Source organism: Nannospalax galili, unplaced genomic scaffold (assembly GCF_000622305.1).
Source record: "Nannospalax galili isolate Female #2095 unplaced genomic scaffold, S.galili_v1.0 scaffold951, whole genome shotgun sequence".
Classification (NCBI taxonomy): Eukaryota; Metazoa; Chordata; class Mammalia; order Rodentia; family Spalacidae; genus Nannospalax; species Nannospalax galili.
The window spans coordinates 687,513-703,453 of record NW_008329324.1 but is presented as its reverse complement, the minus strand read 5'-3'; the positions used below and the strand labels follow the sequence as shown (position 1 = coordinate 703,453).

The 15,941-nt window shown below is 50.6% G+C and overlaps 2 protein-coding genes across 11 annotated transcripts in view; one reads left to right on the top strand and one right to left on the bottom strand.

Annotated features, from left to right (window-relative positions):
* The first annotated feature begins 102 nt into the window (after positions 1-102).
* Gorasp1 (golgi reassembly stacking protein 1) lies at positions 103-13,887 on the top strand. 7 transcript variants are annotated; one of them, XM_029565062.1, is made up of 10 exons: positions 103-239; positions 4,713-4,991; positions 5,750-5,830; positions 6,311-6,478; positions 9,747-9,833; positions 9,967-10,097; positions 10,324-10,552; positions 11,180-11,330; positions 11,788-11,940; positions 12,120-13,887. In XM_029565062.1, the coding sequence occupies exons 4-10, from the start codon at positions 6,350-6,352 to the stop codon at positions 12,383-12,385; spliced, it is 1,146 nt and encodes a 381-aa protein (XP_029420922.1). In that variant the 5' UTR covers positions 103-239; positions 4,713-4,991; positions 5,750-5,830; positions 6,311-6,349; the 3' UTR covers positions 12,386-13,887. The 7 variants fall into 7 exon arrangements, with proteins under 7 accessions (XP_029420922.1, XP_017654449.1, XP_017654440.1 ...); XM_017798960.2 differs by having other exon boundaries at positions 6,275-6,478; XM_029565060.1 differs by lacking the exon at positions 103-239 and adding an exon at positions 427-558 and having other exon boundaries at positions 6,275-6,478.
* The window catches only part of Wdr48 (WD repeat domain 48), a 45,848-nt gene continuing 43,687 nt past the window's right edge, over positions 13,781-15,941 (bottom strand). For 3 of the 4 annotated variants that reach the window (XM_008836247.2, XM_029565024.1, XM_029565029.1), the window contains one exon: positions 14,030-15,762. In XM_008836247.2, the coding sequence (XP_008834469.1) occupies positions 15,667-15,762 (96 nt within the window). In that variant the 3' untranslated portion in view covers positions 14,030-15,666. Of the gene's footprint in view, positions 15,763-15,941 lie in introns of all 4 variants that reach the window. The other variant, XM_008836256.3, reaches the window with a different exon arrangement.

The following is a 15,941-nucleotide window of genomic DNA, read 5'->3' as shown; positions in this document are numbered from 1 at the left end:
GCAGCCAGTCAGTTGCTAAGAGCGATGACGTCAGGAGTGGGCATGGCGCTTCATCCACGTGACCAGGCGCTCCCAGAAGAGCGCAGAACCCAGAGCGCCCCTGTGAGCCACGGCCTGCGGCCTGCCTGGTGGGCGCCGGGTCGGGGCTGCGGTGCGGTGCAGCGCCACGCAGAGTCATGGGGCTGGGCGCCAGTGCGGAGCAGCCTGCGGGCGGCGCGGAGGGTTTCCACCTGCACGGGGTGAGTGGGCGGTGATCGTGAGCATGATCTTGGCGGTTGCTGCTGCGCTGCTCCGACTGCCAGCTGTGCAGGAAGCCGGACTCTTCCTGGTTGCGCCTTCCCGGTGGCGCGCTTCCCGGGTGCAGGACGCGCAGCTCCAGTCGTGGCCACGGGGCTGCCAGTAGCGGCCCCCCCTGCATGGGGCTGGGGGACCTGTGGGGTATTTGGGGGTCGAGGACCTGTGTGAACCAGCCAGGAAAGTGGGGAACGGGAGGCCGGAATGACTCAAGTCATTGGGTCGGGAAGCGTTGGGACCCAGTGGAACACCGCCGAGACCTGGGTGAGGCCCTATGGCGTCGCATGCGAGGAGGTGTGGACGAACAGGCCGCTGGGAAGTAGAGAAGGAGTCGGGGCTTTGGTCTGGTTGATAAAGAGACCAGGACTTGGGGGTTGGGGCCCTAATGCAGACAAAGGGGACAGTAAGGTCTTTGAACCCGGCTCCTCCACTTTTCCCCTTTGAAAAGTGAATAAATGCAGAGATGTGTGGAAGCAGGCAGTTTATCGTATTAGTGCTTGGCTATCTAGTGCTTTATTTTTGAGACGGGATCTTGCTATGTAGCTCAAACTCAGCATTCTCATCCGTAAGTGGTGGGATTAAAGGCTTGAACCAACATGCCAGGCTGGTCTTTTTTTTTTTTTTTTCCAGCTGTGCTGGAACTTGCTGTGTAGACCAGGCTGGCCTCCATATCACAGAGATCCTCCTACCTCTGCCTTTTGAGTGCTGGGATTAAAGACATGAACCACCAGGCCTGGTTTATTTGTTTTGTTCTTTGTTTTGTTGAGACAGAGTCTTACTATGTAGCCTTGGCTGACTTGGAGCTCACTAGGTAGACCAGGCTAACCTCAAACTCACATAAATCCACCTGCCTCTGACTCCGCAGTGCTGGGATTAAAGGCATAGGCCACCATGTCCTGCTTAGTCTATGAAAGGAAACCAGGGCTTAGAAGGGGTTTAGTTTCCTACAGGAAAGCCAGGCAGGCTCCTGGGATAGTGACAAGATTTGTGCTTGGGGCTGGGCTTTGACATGATCAGGCAGCAGATACTAGAATGCATACAGCCAGGGAGCTTTAAAGAACATATTATGGAGAAGACAAAGAAATTCAGGATATCAGAAATTCAGGCACAAGTTGGTCAGGGAGGTAATGGTGGGAGTGAAGGCAGGAAGGGCCTGTTGAAGAGGGACAGATTGCCCAGGTAAAAGGATCAGAACCCTACACAAAACACACAAATATGTGTGTATGCATGACTTAAAAGTTACTTTTAATTGTGTGTGTGTGTGTGTGTGTGTGCGCGCGCGCGCGCATGCGTGTTGAATAAGGGTGCCTGTGGAGGCCAGTGGTGTTGGATCCCCTGGAGATGGAGTTACAGGTGGTTGTGAGTCAATCTTCATGATTACTAGGAACTAAGATCCATCTCTCCAGCTCCCCTTTTAATGTTTTGTTTATTATTTTTATTTATTTTATGTGTATGAATGTATTGCATGCATGTGTGTAAGTGCATCTGTGTTGTGCAATGCCCATGGAGGTCAGAAGAGGGCATCAGATTCCCTGGAACTGGAGTTATGGATGGTTGTTAGCTGCCATGTGGGTGCTGGGAATTGAACCTAGGTAGGTCCTCTGCAGGAGCAGTCAGTGCTCTTAACTGCTGAGCCATCTCTCCAGCCCCTTGTTTTGTTTTTTTAAAGATAGGATCACATGTAGCCAGGGATTACTTTGAACTCATCTTCCTAGCTCTATTTCCCAAGCACCAGGGTTACAGGTTTCTACCACTGTACCCTGTTACAGACTTTTTTTTTTTTTGTCTTTTTGAAGCAGGGTCTCCCTGTAGCCCCAGCTGCTGTGGAACTCACTATGTAGACCAGGCTGGCCTTGAACTCACAGAGATCCGCCTGCCTCTGCCTCCCAAGTGCTGTGTGGCAAACAGAGCTCTAAGCATTAGAGATAATACAGTGTGTAGAATACTTATATTTGAAAGCCAAATGGAGAGAAGGAAGGCCATAAAGAAAAATAGGGAATAGAGTATGATGGTTCATGCCTGTAATCAGAGGTGAAGGCAGGAGAATTGTAGGTTTGAGTCCAGTCTGTGTTATACATCAAGACTTTATCTCAAAAATACATACACAGGGTGCTGAAGAGATGGCTCAGCAGTTAAGAGCTCTTGCTGCTGCAGGGGACCCAGAGCTCAGTTCCCAGCATCCATATTGGATGGCTTACCTGTAACTCCAGCTTCAAGGGTTCTGACATCCTCTTCTGGCCTCTGCAGGCATCTGTGCGTACACACACACACACACACACACACACACACACACACACGCACACATGCACACACATTAAACTAGCTGGTCATGGTGGCACATGCTTTTAGTTCCAGCACTCAGGAGGTAGAGGCAGGTGGATCTGTGAGATAGAGACCAACCAGGTCTACATATCAAGTTCAAGGACAGCTGGGGCTACGGGGAGACCTTGTCTCAGAAAACAAAACAGAAAACCAAAAGTAAAAACAATAAATCTTGCCCACACAAATACATGGTTGTGGTAATAATTGCTAGTGATAAAAATGAAGCAGGTTAAGGGGCTGAAGTGGTGCCCTGGATGGACTGGTCAGGAGACATGTCTGATCAACATTAGAGCATATGCCTCTGCAGGAAGCAAACAGTGAGCTGCACAGACACAGCAGAAGGCTCAGCAGAGGCTGTGGTGGTTTGGGCCTACATGTCAGTCGGAGTGCTGGGAGGTAGAGTTGGTGTGTGTGGCGGATGAGGCCAGAGGCCGAAGTGGGTGGGCCATAGTGCTGTTCTAAAGATTTGGAGAGCTCATTTGGTTTTTGGTTTTGTGGTGCTGGGGATCAAACCCAGGACCTAATGAATCCTAGGCATGTACCCTATCACTGAGCTCCAGCCCCAAGTTCTGAGGCTTGGAATTGTATTCTGAAATGTGGAGCTATTTATTGGAAGGATGACATGATTTATTTGTCTATCTGCCTCTCTCTCTCTCTCATATGTATATATGTATATATCTATGTATATATACTTTTTTTGGTTTTATTTTATTTTTGAGACAGGGTCTCCCTGTAGCCCCAGTTGACCTAGAACTTACTATGTGAACTAGGCCAGCCTCAATCTCACAGATCCATTTGGCTATAATTTTAAAGGGCTTTTTACATTTATTATTTTTGTATCTACACACACATATGCATATGTGAGATGGCATAAGTATGGAAGTCTGGGACAGCTTGTGGGAGCTGGTTCTCTCCTCCCACTGGCCTTTACCTGCTGAGCCATCTTGCTGCTCCCCCATCTACTTATATTTATATTTTGTTATTTATTTTTAAAGATTCATTTTTCATTCATATGTACATGTGTTTACCTGTCTGAAGGTGTACCACATGCATGCATTACCCGTAGAGTCCAGAAGAGGGCATCGGATCCTCTGGAACCGGAGTTATAGGTGGTTGTGAGCTGTCGTATGGGTGCTGGGAACCAAACACAGGTCCTCTGGAAGGCAGTAAATGCTCTTGATTGCTGAGCCATTTCTCCAGCCCCTACTTATATTTTTAAAACCAAAGATCAAGGGAGCTGCATTCTGTGAATATTGACATTTCTGACATTCCCAGGCAAATTGGGAACATCCTTCCCCTCAGTAAGCATGCAGTGGTAGAGGAGTCACACACACAGAAGACTATTGTGCGTTTTTCCTAGGGTTGGATGACTTAAGTTACTCAGTCCTTTTCCTCATTTGTAAATTGGGACAGTGGAAGGGCCCACAGATGACTTAAAGCATGTGACATATCCCTGGATGACCAGCCAACCAGCACCTCTTGGGTTTAGTGTCTATTTCCTTTCACAGGGTCCTTGGTTGGGCGATAGGGTGGGGTATTAGGACAAGCCCTCCCTGCATGATGTAGGGCTTTGGGGTGGGGTGTGATGGGAGATGTCAGGGAGAACAGGATGGAGGGGCATCAGGTTTTGCAGGAAGGGAGGGCAATGGACAGCGACCTAGATCATTTCATCATGACGCCCTAGTGAGCAGTGGCAAAGTCCAGGGTGAGGGAAGTGAAGGGTAGCAGATGACAGGGCCACAGGTGTGAGTGGGTAGAGGTACTAGGTGGGCAGAGGTCCGAGCCCCCAGACCTCATTAATGATGGCAGGCAGCTAAGGAGGATGATGGCGCCTCTCTCTTAGGAGCAGTGGCCTGACCTGAGGGGGTTGGGATGGTTTGGAAGTGGCCCTGCTTAGGGAGAAACCCCTGCACCTTCCAAACTAGTCCAGTCCTATTTTCAAAAGCTCCTAGAGGGATAGAGGGCAGATCTGAGTTCCCCTGCAGCATCCCCAGAGAGATAGCAGGGCAGGACTGAGAGCTCCCCTGAAGCAGGTCTGGGAACAGCTTGCCTTTGGGGCTAAGCCAACAACCAACATGGGCCCATTCCCATTGCAGGCTGTGGCAGCTGTCAGAAGTGGCAATCAGAGACCCTCAGTTGGTGCTGCTCCCAGAAGGGAGTCATTGTGCCTGGGACAAACTAGCCTTGAACCAGAGGTGCCTTCAGCACTTTGTTCTCAGCAGGCTCCCTGAGAACTCTCCTTCAGCTTGGGGAATTCAAGGCCAACACTGAGAACCTGAGGTCACATGAGTCCTGTGCCCTGCCACCTGGGGCCTGGCTGATGCCTGACCCAAGAGGTCATCAAGTGTCCATGAAGACCTGAGCCAGAAGTCCAGGTGCATCTTCAGGGCCCAGGGCCTGGGGACAAAGGTTGCATTGTTTGAGCAAGGCTCTATGTATGGGGCTTGGAAATAGGTTCCTGGTACTGCCTGGAAGGCCTGGTTGTGCTTTGGGGACAGCAGCGAGCTGGGAATTGAGAGTGGCAGGGAGCATCTGGAGGGGTGGGGAGTACCCAGGTCTGGCCTGGGCCTGCATCACCCAGGGCTTCACTTGGTGGCTAGGGTGAAGCTGAGCTCCTACAGAGGCCATTGTTACCCCTGGGGTCTATACTCCTTCACCAACAGGCTGTCACTGCCTGCTTGACTGAGCCTGGGCCAGCCATTCAGGGCCTGGGCAGCCATATAGGGCCTGGGCCATCCAGGCTCTAGCCACAGGCTGCTTTCTCCACTCCCTTTTTATGCCTTCAGCCTGGTTGTAGCGCTCCTGCATACTGGGACTTGCCTAGCCAACTTCTCTGGCTTCCCAGCCAGCTCTGGCCCAGATTTTGGGAGGCAGTATTCACCAAGGTGTCCTCAAGCCTCCCAGGGCTGTGTGAGTGCTTTCTGGAAGGATCTGTGTGTCATGATCAGGCAAAGAACCATTTTCCCATGAAAAAATGTGTGCCCAGGAAGGTAGTTGAGCAGGGAGAGGGAATGACTCTTGACAATGGCCAGAGCAGTTTGCGCAGGTATATGTCTTTTCCACGGGTCCAGGATGGGTCCAGGACTTGATGGTGGGGCATCTTGAGCCATGACTGGCCTCTCCTGTGTGACAGGTACAGGAGAACTCCCCAGCCCAGCAGGCAGGTCTGGAGCCTTACTTTGACTTCATCATCACCATCGGGCATTCAAGGCTGGTGAGGATCCCCACACCCCTCTGCTGTTATACCTGTGTCCCTCTGTCCCCACAGGATGTCCTAGGCCTGTTTCTGCCACCCTTTTCTTCCTGGGTGGACCAGGGTCAGGGACTTTTGGAGGTGGCCACTAGGTCTAAGAGGCCTGCCCCTCAAGGCATATGAGGACTTTGGATATGGGCCCAAGAAGCTTGCTGCCTGCTTTGTTGTGACTTCTGGCAGGCTTAGGAGGCAGTGCTTGGTAGATCTTGGGGTGCCTGGAGCTGGGTAGTGGTGGTGAGGGATGTGTTCACAGTAAAATGGCTGGAGGCCTAAACCTAGCCCAGGAAGCTGGGCCCAGCACTGCTTCAGCTCATCTCCACACCACGCCCTCGCTGCCTCTCAGGCCCTGACCAGCCCGAGGGGTCTGGCCCAGGGGTGGGAGGTCTCAGGTCCCTGCCCCTGCAGAATAAGGAGAATGACACGCTGAAAGCACTATTGAAGGCCAACGTGGAGAAGCCGGTGAAACTGGAAGTATTCAACATGAAGACCATGAAGGTTCGAGAGGTGGAGGTGGTACCCAGCAACATGTGGGGTGGCCAGGGCCTGCTGGGTGCCAGTGTGCGCTTCTGCAGCTTCCGCAGGGCCAGCGAGCACGTGTGGCACGTGCTGGTGAGTACCAGCAGGGTGTGGGAGAGTACATGTGGGGCCTGTTGACTGGGCAGGTCAGGGTGGGGCTGGGGCGTTCAGGAGCAGAATGAATGGCCAGGGCTATGGGTGGGGCAGGGAGCAGAGGGCAGTGCAATGGGTTATTCAAGGATTTGAAGAATTGAATTTTGTTCAGTGTTAGGAGAGGGCAGCTCATTAGTACTTTTTGGTAGCCGTCTGACCTTGGGCACTCTTAACTTTGTACCTAAGTTTCTTATTTTGAAAGGTGGGTCACCACGTGCTGCCAGAACACTACTGTTGTTAGTAATGTCTCTCCAGGTAGATAGTTACATGTCTGTGCTAGTTTCTCTGTCCTATTGCTATAAAATGGGTGCATAAGTGAACCTCAGTGACTGAGCTGACCCAGATGTCAAGTGTCAGGTCACCCATGCACACCTGCCTGACACCGTGTTCATTGATGAATCTCAAGTTCTCAGATGCTCAGTTCTATGGCTCGAGGAGAGTGCACCGAGCTGGAAGTTGGCTGATTTGGGTTCTGGGTGACTATCGCCCACTGACTTCTTTGGGGAGTCTGTAGTTGGGCTGCAAAGGCTTGCCCGTGAGTAAAATGGGCTGACAATGCCGATTGTGTACATGTCCCAGGGAGCATAGGTGTTCAGGATCCATCCGTCAGAGGGGTGTCCAACCTCTTGGCTTCTCTGGGCCACAGTGGATGAAGAATTGTCTTGGGCCACACATTCCAGGGGTGAGCTCGTGAGCTGCGGGTTGTGAAGGCATTTATGTTTATGTTGCATGATATTCCAGCATGATGTCATTTACAAACTTCATTCTTGAGACTCATACAGTCTAGTCACACACACCAAAAAATAGTCTCAATGCTTTATTTTTATTTTAAAAAATTAAATAGGTGGGACATGATGGCACATGCCTTTAATCCCAGCACTCAGGAGGCAGAGGCAGGTGGATCTCTGTGAGTTCGAGGCCAGCCTGGTCTACATAGTGAATTCCAGGCCAGCTGGAACTACACAGAGACCCTGTCTCAAAAAAGACCAAAAAGAAAAAAAATTAGAAATAATTTTTTGTATTTTATGTGTGTGTTTTGCTTGCATGTAAGTATACCACATACATCTGCCTGTGGAGGCCAGAAGAGGGTGTTGGATCCCCTGGAGCTGAAGTTACCCATTTGGGTGCTGGGAACTGAACTCATGAACTCAAGTCCTCTGCAAGAGCAACTGGTACTCTTAACTGCTGAGCCAGCTTTCCAGACCCCTTAAATATAATATAATATAATATAATATAATATAATATAATATAATATTTTATTTTTTTGTCTTTTTGAGACAGGGTCTCCCTGTAGCCCCAGCTGGCTTGGAACTTACTATGTAGACCAGGCTGGCCTCAAACTAGAGATCCACCTGCCTCTGCCTCCCAAGTGCTAAGACTAAAGGTGTGCACCATCATGCCCAACTCCCTTTAAATTTTTTTGAATTACATTTATTTATTTTGTGTGCATGTGTGTGCCATAGCACATGTGTGGTGGTCAGGGGGCTACTTGTGGAGGTTGATTCTCTCCTTCCACCATGTGGATTTCGGGGATCAAATTCAGGTCAGGTTTGGCATCCTTTACCCACTAATCCGTCTTGCAAGCCCTGTGCCTGCCTCTCTCTCTCTCTCTCTCTCTCTCTCTCGTCTTTTTGAGACAGGGTCTCTATGTAGACCCAGCTGCCCAGCTGGCCTAGAACTCACTTTGTAGACCAGGCTGGCCTTGAACTCACAAAGATTCGCCTGCCTCTGCCTCTAAAGCACTGGGATTAAAGGTGTACGCCACCATGCCCGCCTTCTCTCTTTTTAAGTGTGCATGTGTGCGTGCATGTGTGTGTGTGTGTGTTGTGTGCACATGTTTGTGGAGGCCAGGTGTCATCATCAGGCATGTTGTCTACCTCCTTTGAGACAGGCTCTCTCATTGGCCTGAGCTCACCAATTAGTCTAGACTAGCTAGCCAACAAGCCCCAGGGATCTATCTACCTGTTTCTACCTCTCTAGCACTAGGATTACAAATACATAGCACTTGGGTTCTGGGGGTTGAGCTCAGATAAAGGCAAGCACTTTACTGATGGAGCCATCCCCTCAGCTCCTTGTAATATTTTAATTAAGTTTACAATTTTGTGTTGGGCTGTATTCATAGGTATTCTGGGCCATGGACACCCCTGTGTGCCTAGAGCTTTCCCAGGAGAAAGAACCCTTCTATTTTGCTTATTGTCCCTGCTTCTAGCCCCCACCCAGGGTCCTCAGGCATGTACCTGGGATGCAACAAGGCAATTGGATGTTGAATGATGGCCAGGGTGTGGTTTTCTTTTTATTTTACGTGTGTGTGTGTGTGTGTGTGTGTGTGTGTGTAGGTCAGAGGACAACTTGTGGGATTGGTTCTGTCCTACCATGTAGGTTTTGTTGAACGATCTTGTTGGCCCTCTTTTTTTTTTTTTTTTTTTATTTTTTGTGCCGCGTCTTGTTGGCCCTCTTTTTTTTTTTTTTTTTAATTGTCTGTGCAGGCTGGGCGTGGTGGCACACACCTTTAATCCCCAAACTCTGGAGGCAGAGGGAGATGGAGTTCTGTGAGTGTGAGGCCAACCTGGTCTACATGGCGAGTTCCAGGTCAGCCAGGGCAACATAGAGACCCTATCTCAATGAAACAAAACAAAAAATTGTGTGCCCTTTGGTGCACATGTGGCGGCTAGGGGTAGACACTGGTGTCTCTCTATTACTCTGTCCACTTAGTTTTTGAGATAGGGTCTCTTACTGAACCTCTGACTGAATATAGCTGCTCCTGGCTTTTATGTGGGTGCTAGGGCTCCAAACTCAGGTCCTCATGCTTGTGCAGCAAGCACCTTACTCATGAGCTAGCTATCTCCCCAGCCCTTACTTTTCTTTATATTTCTTTCTTCTTCCATCTTCTCAGCAACTCTTAAAAACCTGCTTTTTATTGTAAGAGCTGGAGAAAGGTTCAGTAGTTTGTTCCCAGGCACACAGCTAGCCCGTGGTTGGGGCAGCTGTGGCGCCCAGGGTCAGTTCTGGACTGCATCCTCGTGCTGCCCTCTGCTGGTCAGGCTGTAGACCTTGGGACTGGGAAGAGAATTGGGCTTTGAGGGAATCTGGCTTGAGGCCCTTCTTGGGGACGGAGGACAAATGCCCTACTTACTCCCTGGAGAGGCAACTCCCTTGCCTTTTTTCTCCCCTCAGTAGCAAGGCTGATAGTTTTTGATTCTTGTCCCAGGATGTGGAACCCTCTTCACCTGCTGCCTTGGCCGGCCTGTGCCCCTATACAGACTATGTAGTTGGCTCTGACCAGATCCTCCAGGAGGTAAGGAGCCCATGGTGTGCCAGTTCCCAGGCCCCCTGAAGTGGTGTTAACACATTGATGGATACTGTTTACAAGTATCTTTGAGGCTTCTAGGTTGATGCTGGGAGCAGGCCTCACACACTGTTTCTCATAGTCGGAAGACTTCTTTTCACTCATTGAGTCCCATGAGGGGAAGCCCCTGAAGCTGATGGTGTATAACTCCGAGTCTGACTCCTGCCGGGAGGTGACTGTAACTCCCAATGCAGCCTGGGGTGGAGAAGGCAGGTACTACCTGGGGTCAGAGGGCAGCATACGTGGCTAGGTGGGTGGGCTCATCCAGTGGGCACTGGCTTCTAGAGGAAACAGAGAGCTGGCCATGGAGCCCTGAGGCTGATCACTGGTCCAGGAATGTCCTTGCCCATTCTCTGTTGCTGGTTGTGGGTGAGGGAGGTACAGGTAGGAAGGGCTGTGGCTTGGACCATACTGATTGAATGTTTCTGGCCTTTGGCAGTCTGGGATGTGGTATTGGCTATGGGTACCTACACCGGATCCCAACCCAGCCCTCCAGCCACAAGAAGCCACCTGGTACCCCTCCGTCTGGCTCTGCCCTGCTTGGCACCTCACCACCTGATGATACCTCACAACCTAATACCTTGCCCCTTAGTGTCCCACCACCTGGGCCTACCCTCCAGGATTCTCCTGGCCTAGAGATGGGTTCCAGGCAGAGTGACTACACGGAGGTATGTGCAGAGCACCTGTTAGTCAAGGGAACCCAGGAGCTTCAAGGGTAGTGGGTCTGCCAGCTGGAGGCTGTCTAGTGACTCAAGAGGCCCTCTCTGGGGGCCTGTCTTTGAGGCCCTTGTGCCTCTGAGAGGCCCATCTGCTTCTGGAATGCAGTGGAGGCAGAGGGGCTCTGCCTTGGATAGTAAAAGATTGCTTTCTGCCCTACTGCCCTTAGGAGCAGAGGTGAGGCATTAGTGGTCATTTTTTGAGTGGGCAGAGCCTCTACCATAGTGAGGTAGGGCCAAGCCAGGCCAGTGCTGAGCACTTTGGGATTTCCCCACATATACCTGAAGTCCAGGAAGGCCCAGGGAGTAAGGGGTCTGTTTTGGTGGGCACCTGGGAATCCCCCCATCAGGAGTGCCAGAATGCTCCCTTAGTGTGTCTGTTATAGGGGAGGCTCTGCCCCACCTCACCACTTGGAGAGGAAGGTGGATGGCTAAGATTTTCCTTCCTTTTTGGAAGGTGCTCAGTGCAAGGGGGGCTGCCAACTAGGTTGCACTCAACACCAGTTTCTACACTGCCTTTCCAGGTATTGTCCTGATCTCCCTTCTACCTCCTTGTTCCTTCTTTCCTGGCACTTCTAGGCCCTGCTACAGGTCCCTGGCAGCTTCATGGAAGGACAGCTCCTTGGGTCTGGCAGTCCTAGCCATAGTACTGCTAACTTTGGGGGACATCCATGTTCCATGGAGATTCCTCTTCAACCTCCACCTCCAGTGCAGCGGGTCATGGACCCAGGTACTGGGCAGGCCCTTGAGACTGAGGAAACTAGAGCCCCTGGTGCTGAAGTGGGCTGTAGGTTTAGGGCTGGACACATGCAGGACTATCCAGCTTTCCCTAGGGCTTGCTGATCGTTAGTCTTCTATACAGATGGGTGTCTAGTCCAGAGTAGAGGTGATCTACTTTAGGTCACTTGGCAGGTTATAGGCTGAGCAGAATCTGGGCCTATTGCCATTGGACTACCCATGATGCCCAGCCTGAGGGCTTTGTCTCTCAGAAACAGGTGGTGGCAGCCTCCATGGGGTTGAGAGGAGGGCATCCCCAGAGCTGAGGACAAAGTGATGGGTGTCATGGTTTAAGCAAGTTAGGTGCCCCAGGAACATGGCAGGGTAGTCCAGGCTCCTAGCTTTCCAGCAGTTAGGGTTTTCTGCTAGCAGAGAGCAGAGAAACAGCTCTGCCTTCTCTCCCTCTGCAGGTTTCCTGGACGTGATGGGCATGTCCCTCTTGGACAGCAGTAATGCTAGCATGTGCCCTAACCTGCCCCCATCCACAGCACTGACCTCCACAGCCATCTCAGCCTCAGGGCAAGAGGACGTGGGTTCCAGTAGCAGCTCTCATGAGCGGGGTGGTAAGTGAGCGGTGCTGAAGCACTGAGGGCTTTGGGAAGGTTACCCTGAGTTCCTTGTATCAAGGAATTCATACACTTGACTTCTTTTCCTCCATTAAAGCCTGGGCTGCAGTGTGGGATCACTGGGGTCACTGGCCCCAGGCTCTGCAGGCCTCCTCAGCCCCACCCTTGTGTTTCAGGTGAGGCCACATGGTCGGGGTCAGAGTTTGAGGTCTCCTTCCCCGACAGTCCAGGTGCCCAGGCCCAGCCAGACCACCTGCCCCAGCTCACTCTGCCTGACAACCTCACCTCGGCAGCCTCACCAGAAGACGGGCTGTCTGCTGAGCTGCTGGAAGCACAGGCGGAGGAGGAGCCAACAAATACAGAGAGCCCAGATTTCAGGGCAGAGGCTGAGGGGCCAGCCAGTCAAGCCCAGGTCTCTTCAGAATCATACCTGGAGCCATGACAGGGCTCTTGGTGGTATGGTGAGGCTTAGATGTGCAGTGTAGCTTCCTAGGCTGCAGCTTCCAGTAAGGTGTGGGGGCTTCAGCTGGCAGGGGCTCTGGGGTGTGCTAGAGCCTCCTGGGGTCCAAGAGATGACCTTCCAGCCTTTACCCTGGCAGATGGTCCTCTTGGGGCAGCATCCCAGCTTGTGTCCTGGGGCAGGAGGCAGCCACACACCCTCAGGAGGACCAGTGCCTGCTCTGGTCACTGGGGCTGATCATGATCCAGTGTGAAGATGGGGGAGGGACGAAGGGGCTATGAGTACCAGCAGCCCCACCTGTACTGAGGACCCCCGAGCTCCAGTGCCCTCTTTTCATTCTGTGTGTGCACTGCTGGAGGAAAGAGGTTGTGTACCTGGCCACCTGTTCTGAAGGTGGTAAGCCCTTCACAAAGACATGCCCCTCAACCCCCCAAGCTTGCACCCTGCTGCTCTTTGGGGCCTACACGCCAGATCTAGTATCCTCTGTGAGCACTTGCTCCAAAATGTAGACCTTAGACTGAGCATACAAGATATTCAGCAGGTCCTGATGGTGAGCAGAAGATGCAAACTTCAGCTTACTACCCTAAGCCCAACTCTCAAACCAGTCTGTATGACTAGGCCTCTTCACCCTGAGTTCCCACCCCAAGAGCAAACCGAAGGTCCAGAGAAGAGTGGGTAAAGGCCCTTCTGTCTTCCTCTAGTATGGGGGAGGCTGTCCGCTGTCCCCTGACCCCAGGTGCCTTTGGAGGCTAAGGCGAGGTCTGCTCTGCTAGTTTTCTGCAGATGGCTCCATCCAGGGATGCCCCCTCACCACCTGTTCTCTGCAACCACTTCCTTGCTAATTACCATGTAAGCTGCCTTTGGCCTTGTTTTCTAGCTACCACTTAGTTGATAGTCCTACTGTCCACAGACCATATATAGCTATATATACAAGAAACCCACAAGCTGTGTCAGGCCAAGGACTATACTGTGAGCATAGGCCAAATTATATGGCTGGTCGGGGCCAGATGAGCAAACAGTGAGCCTTAAGCCCTGAGACTGCTTTAAAAGCCGGTCCTTGTGAAGCCTCCCAGAGCAGCTGGTGAGTGTAAACAGTGAACTGTTGTGTCCTGGATTGTTGGGGAGCCCTGTGTCAGCCTGCAGGAATGTGCGAAGTAGAATGGAGTCACCATAGGGCTGTTCTCCTTAGCTCTATAGCCTGGCGGTTGAACCCTTGGTTGCCCTCACTGGAAGGTTCTGGCTCCTTCCCAACCCCATACCCTGGGGCAAATGGGTACTAATGCTGTTTCCCAGGCAAATACGAATCCAGATGCTTCTCTGTAATCTGCTATGAAGGAAAGTGACAAGTGAAAAATAAATGTGTACCACACCTTGGAATATTTTAACTAAAGCCTTTATTTTATACAACTGAAATACAGACTTTTCCCCTTCTGGCATTGTAGACTGTCAGATTTCCTGGAGACTGTTTTTTTACTGGTTTTTGACTGGAGGGAAAAAAAGTACAACCATGCTGGGATGAGATCTATGAGAGAGCACAGCTACCCAAGGCTCAGCACAGGGCCAGTGGCCCAGTACAACCCACTCCTTTGCACAAAGGCCCCTCCTGCATACACAACAAGGGCTGCGTTTTTTTCTTTTTGCTATTAGTTTACAACTATTGCTAAAAAATATGCACCAAAAGTGCACTGTTGTATCCAACACATAGGTAAAAAGGACAAAATAAAAAAAAAAGCCGGTTGCTCTGTAAGGAAGAGAGAAAGAAAGCATTTCAGCTTCTTGGAAATGTCTTTGCTCACTTCTTTAAGGTGCAGGAAGCGATGATCTGTCCACTTTCCACAGATAGCTGACCAGCAGTGAGGGAACCCTGTTCTGCAGTTGTGCGGGTCAGAATGTCTCAATTTGTAAGGGATGGACCTTGGCCCATCAGCTGCCCCCTGCGGAACCTGTGATGTAGAAAAGAAAAAGCCTTCCCCACACCCTCCCCAGTTCCTGCTATGGTGGGGACAGGCCACACACAAGCTGGGGAGGCAACTGGACCGGAATAAACTGCCCTCTGAAGGCACTTGTGCTTCTGGCTTCGTACAAGGCTTGTCTTCTGTAGTTTGATGGGGGTGGACCATAGATCTATTCTGAATACAAATGACCTTGGGAAGAATCCAAAGTATTTTCTGCCAAAAGTAGAAGTGTTTATCCCCAATAAGTTAATATTCTGTACAAGATCCAAATGATTCTATGAAAGCTCTAGATTATTAGAAAGAAGAGTGAAAAGAAGATCTGGATACAGGTACAACAAAAACCTGCATAGAAAACTTTGGAAAAAACAAATATGTATACTTTCACAATAAGAATATCAAACCAACATCACTATGACATCTTTTTACTCCGATAACATAAACTTTACGTAGCATTTGAATAAAATTAAAATTTCACTATGGTCTTAAGTTTTGACAGTGTCATGCAGCTCACCCAGGGCAAGGAGCTTTGGTCTCCGCTGGCTTTGCCTGTGAGTCAGACTGGACACTGGAGAAAGGAGAGAACAGCCACTCCTTGGGCTGTTGCCAGCCAGGTCATTATGGGTGCAGCACTGTTAAACATGGGCTGCTGCCTGGAGATCCCAGTGCTGTGTTTCAGTGCCTGGAGTTTTAGTAGATCTTCCTACAAGAACATATCTGAGATGCAATATTTAAAAACAAGCCCTACATGATCCTTTATTATGAAATGGGCTGGCTTTTGAATTGTGCAACAGCAATTCCCATTAAAAATAACTCTTAAATGGTGAAAACAACTTGATTTCTTTTTAAATGACAAACTTGGAAAAAGCCTTCATAGGTACTGCATGAATGGAATGTACTCTTAGAAAAACTACAGAGCTTGTAGGTTTGAGATTGAAACACAGTGACAGATGTGGCCCCACTGATGTTCTCTAACAAGTGCTAAGAGACAAAGATAGGGTCCTTGGAAAGAAAAGGAAGAAGCGAGGTCTGTACTGGCCTGCTGGAGGTTCTCTGTACATCTTGCAAGACAGTGTGCTTGGGGCTCTTCTGTTCTTGCTCTGTGTCCCTGGGGGACCTTAATCTATGCGTGGAGACTGGTTTCTATATTACATCTTCATTAGTCACTTCAACTGAAAGGTAATCTCGGTCCACACCAAATTGGCCGGTAGAGATCTTGCTCTGGTTGGGGCTTGGTGGGCTTCCTAGGACTACTCTTGGGGCCACAGAGGAAGGTATCTGATGAATAACCCAGGAGCATGGGCCCACCCTTCACGTGGACTTCTGACGGTAATGGAGAGTGAGATCTCCACCGCTCTTCCATATGAAGTGCTTCACTGTTCGGAGGTCCATATTTGGATCCAAAACCTGAATAGCCAAAGTGCATGGAAAAGTTCAAGGTCTGTAACAGCTAAGGACTCTCCACCAGGTGGCCCAGCTTGTCCCCCCGCTGTGCCTGGTGGCCTGCTCTTGCCGGAAGCTTCCACACATGCAGACATGAAAGCAGCACTCTCAAATGTGCACCTCTGAGGCGTAGCCGACAGCAC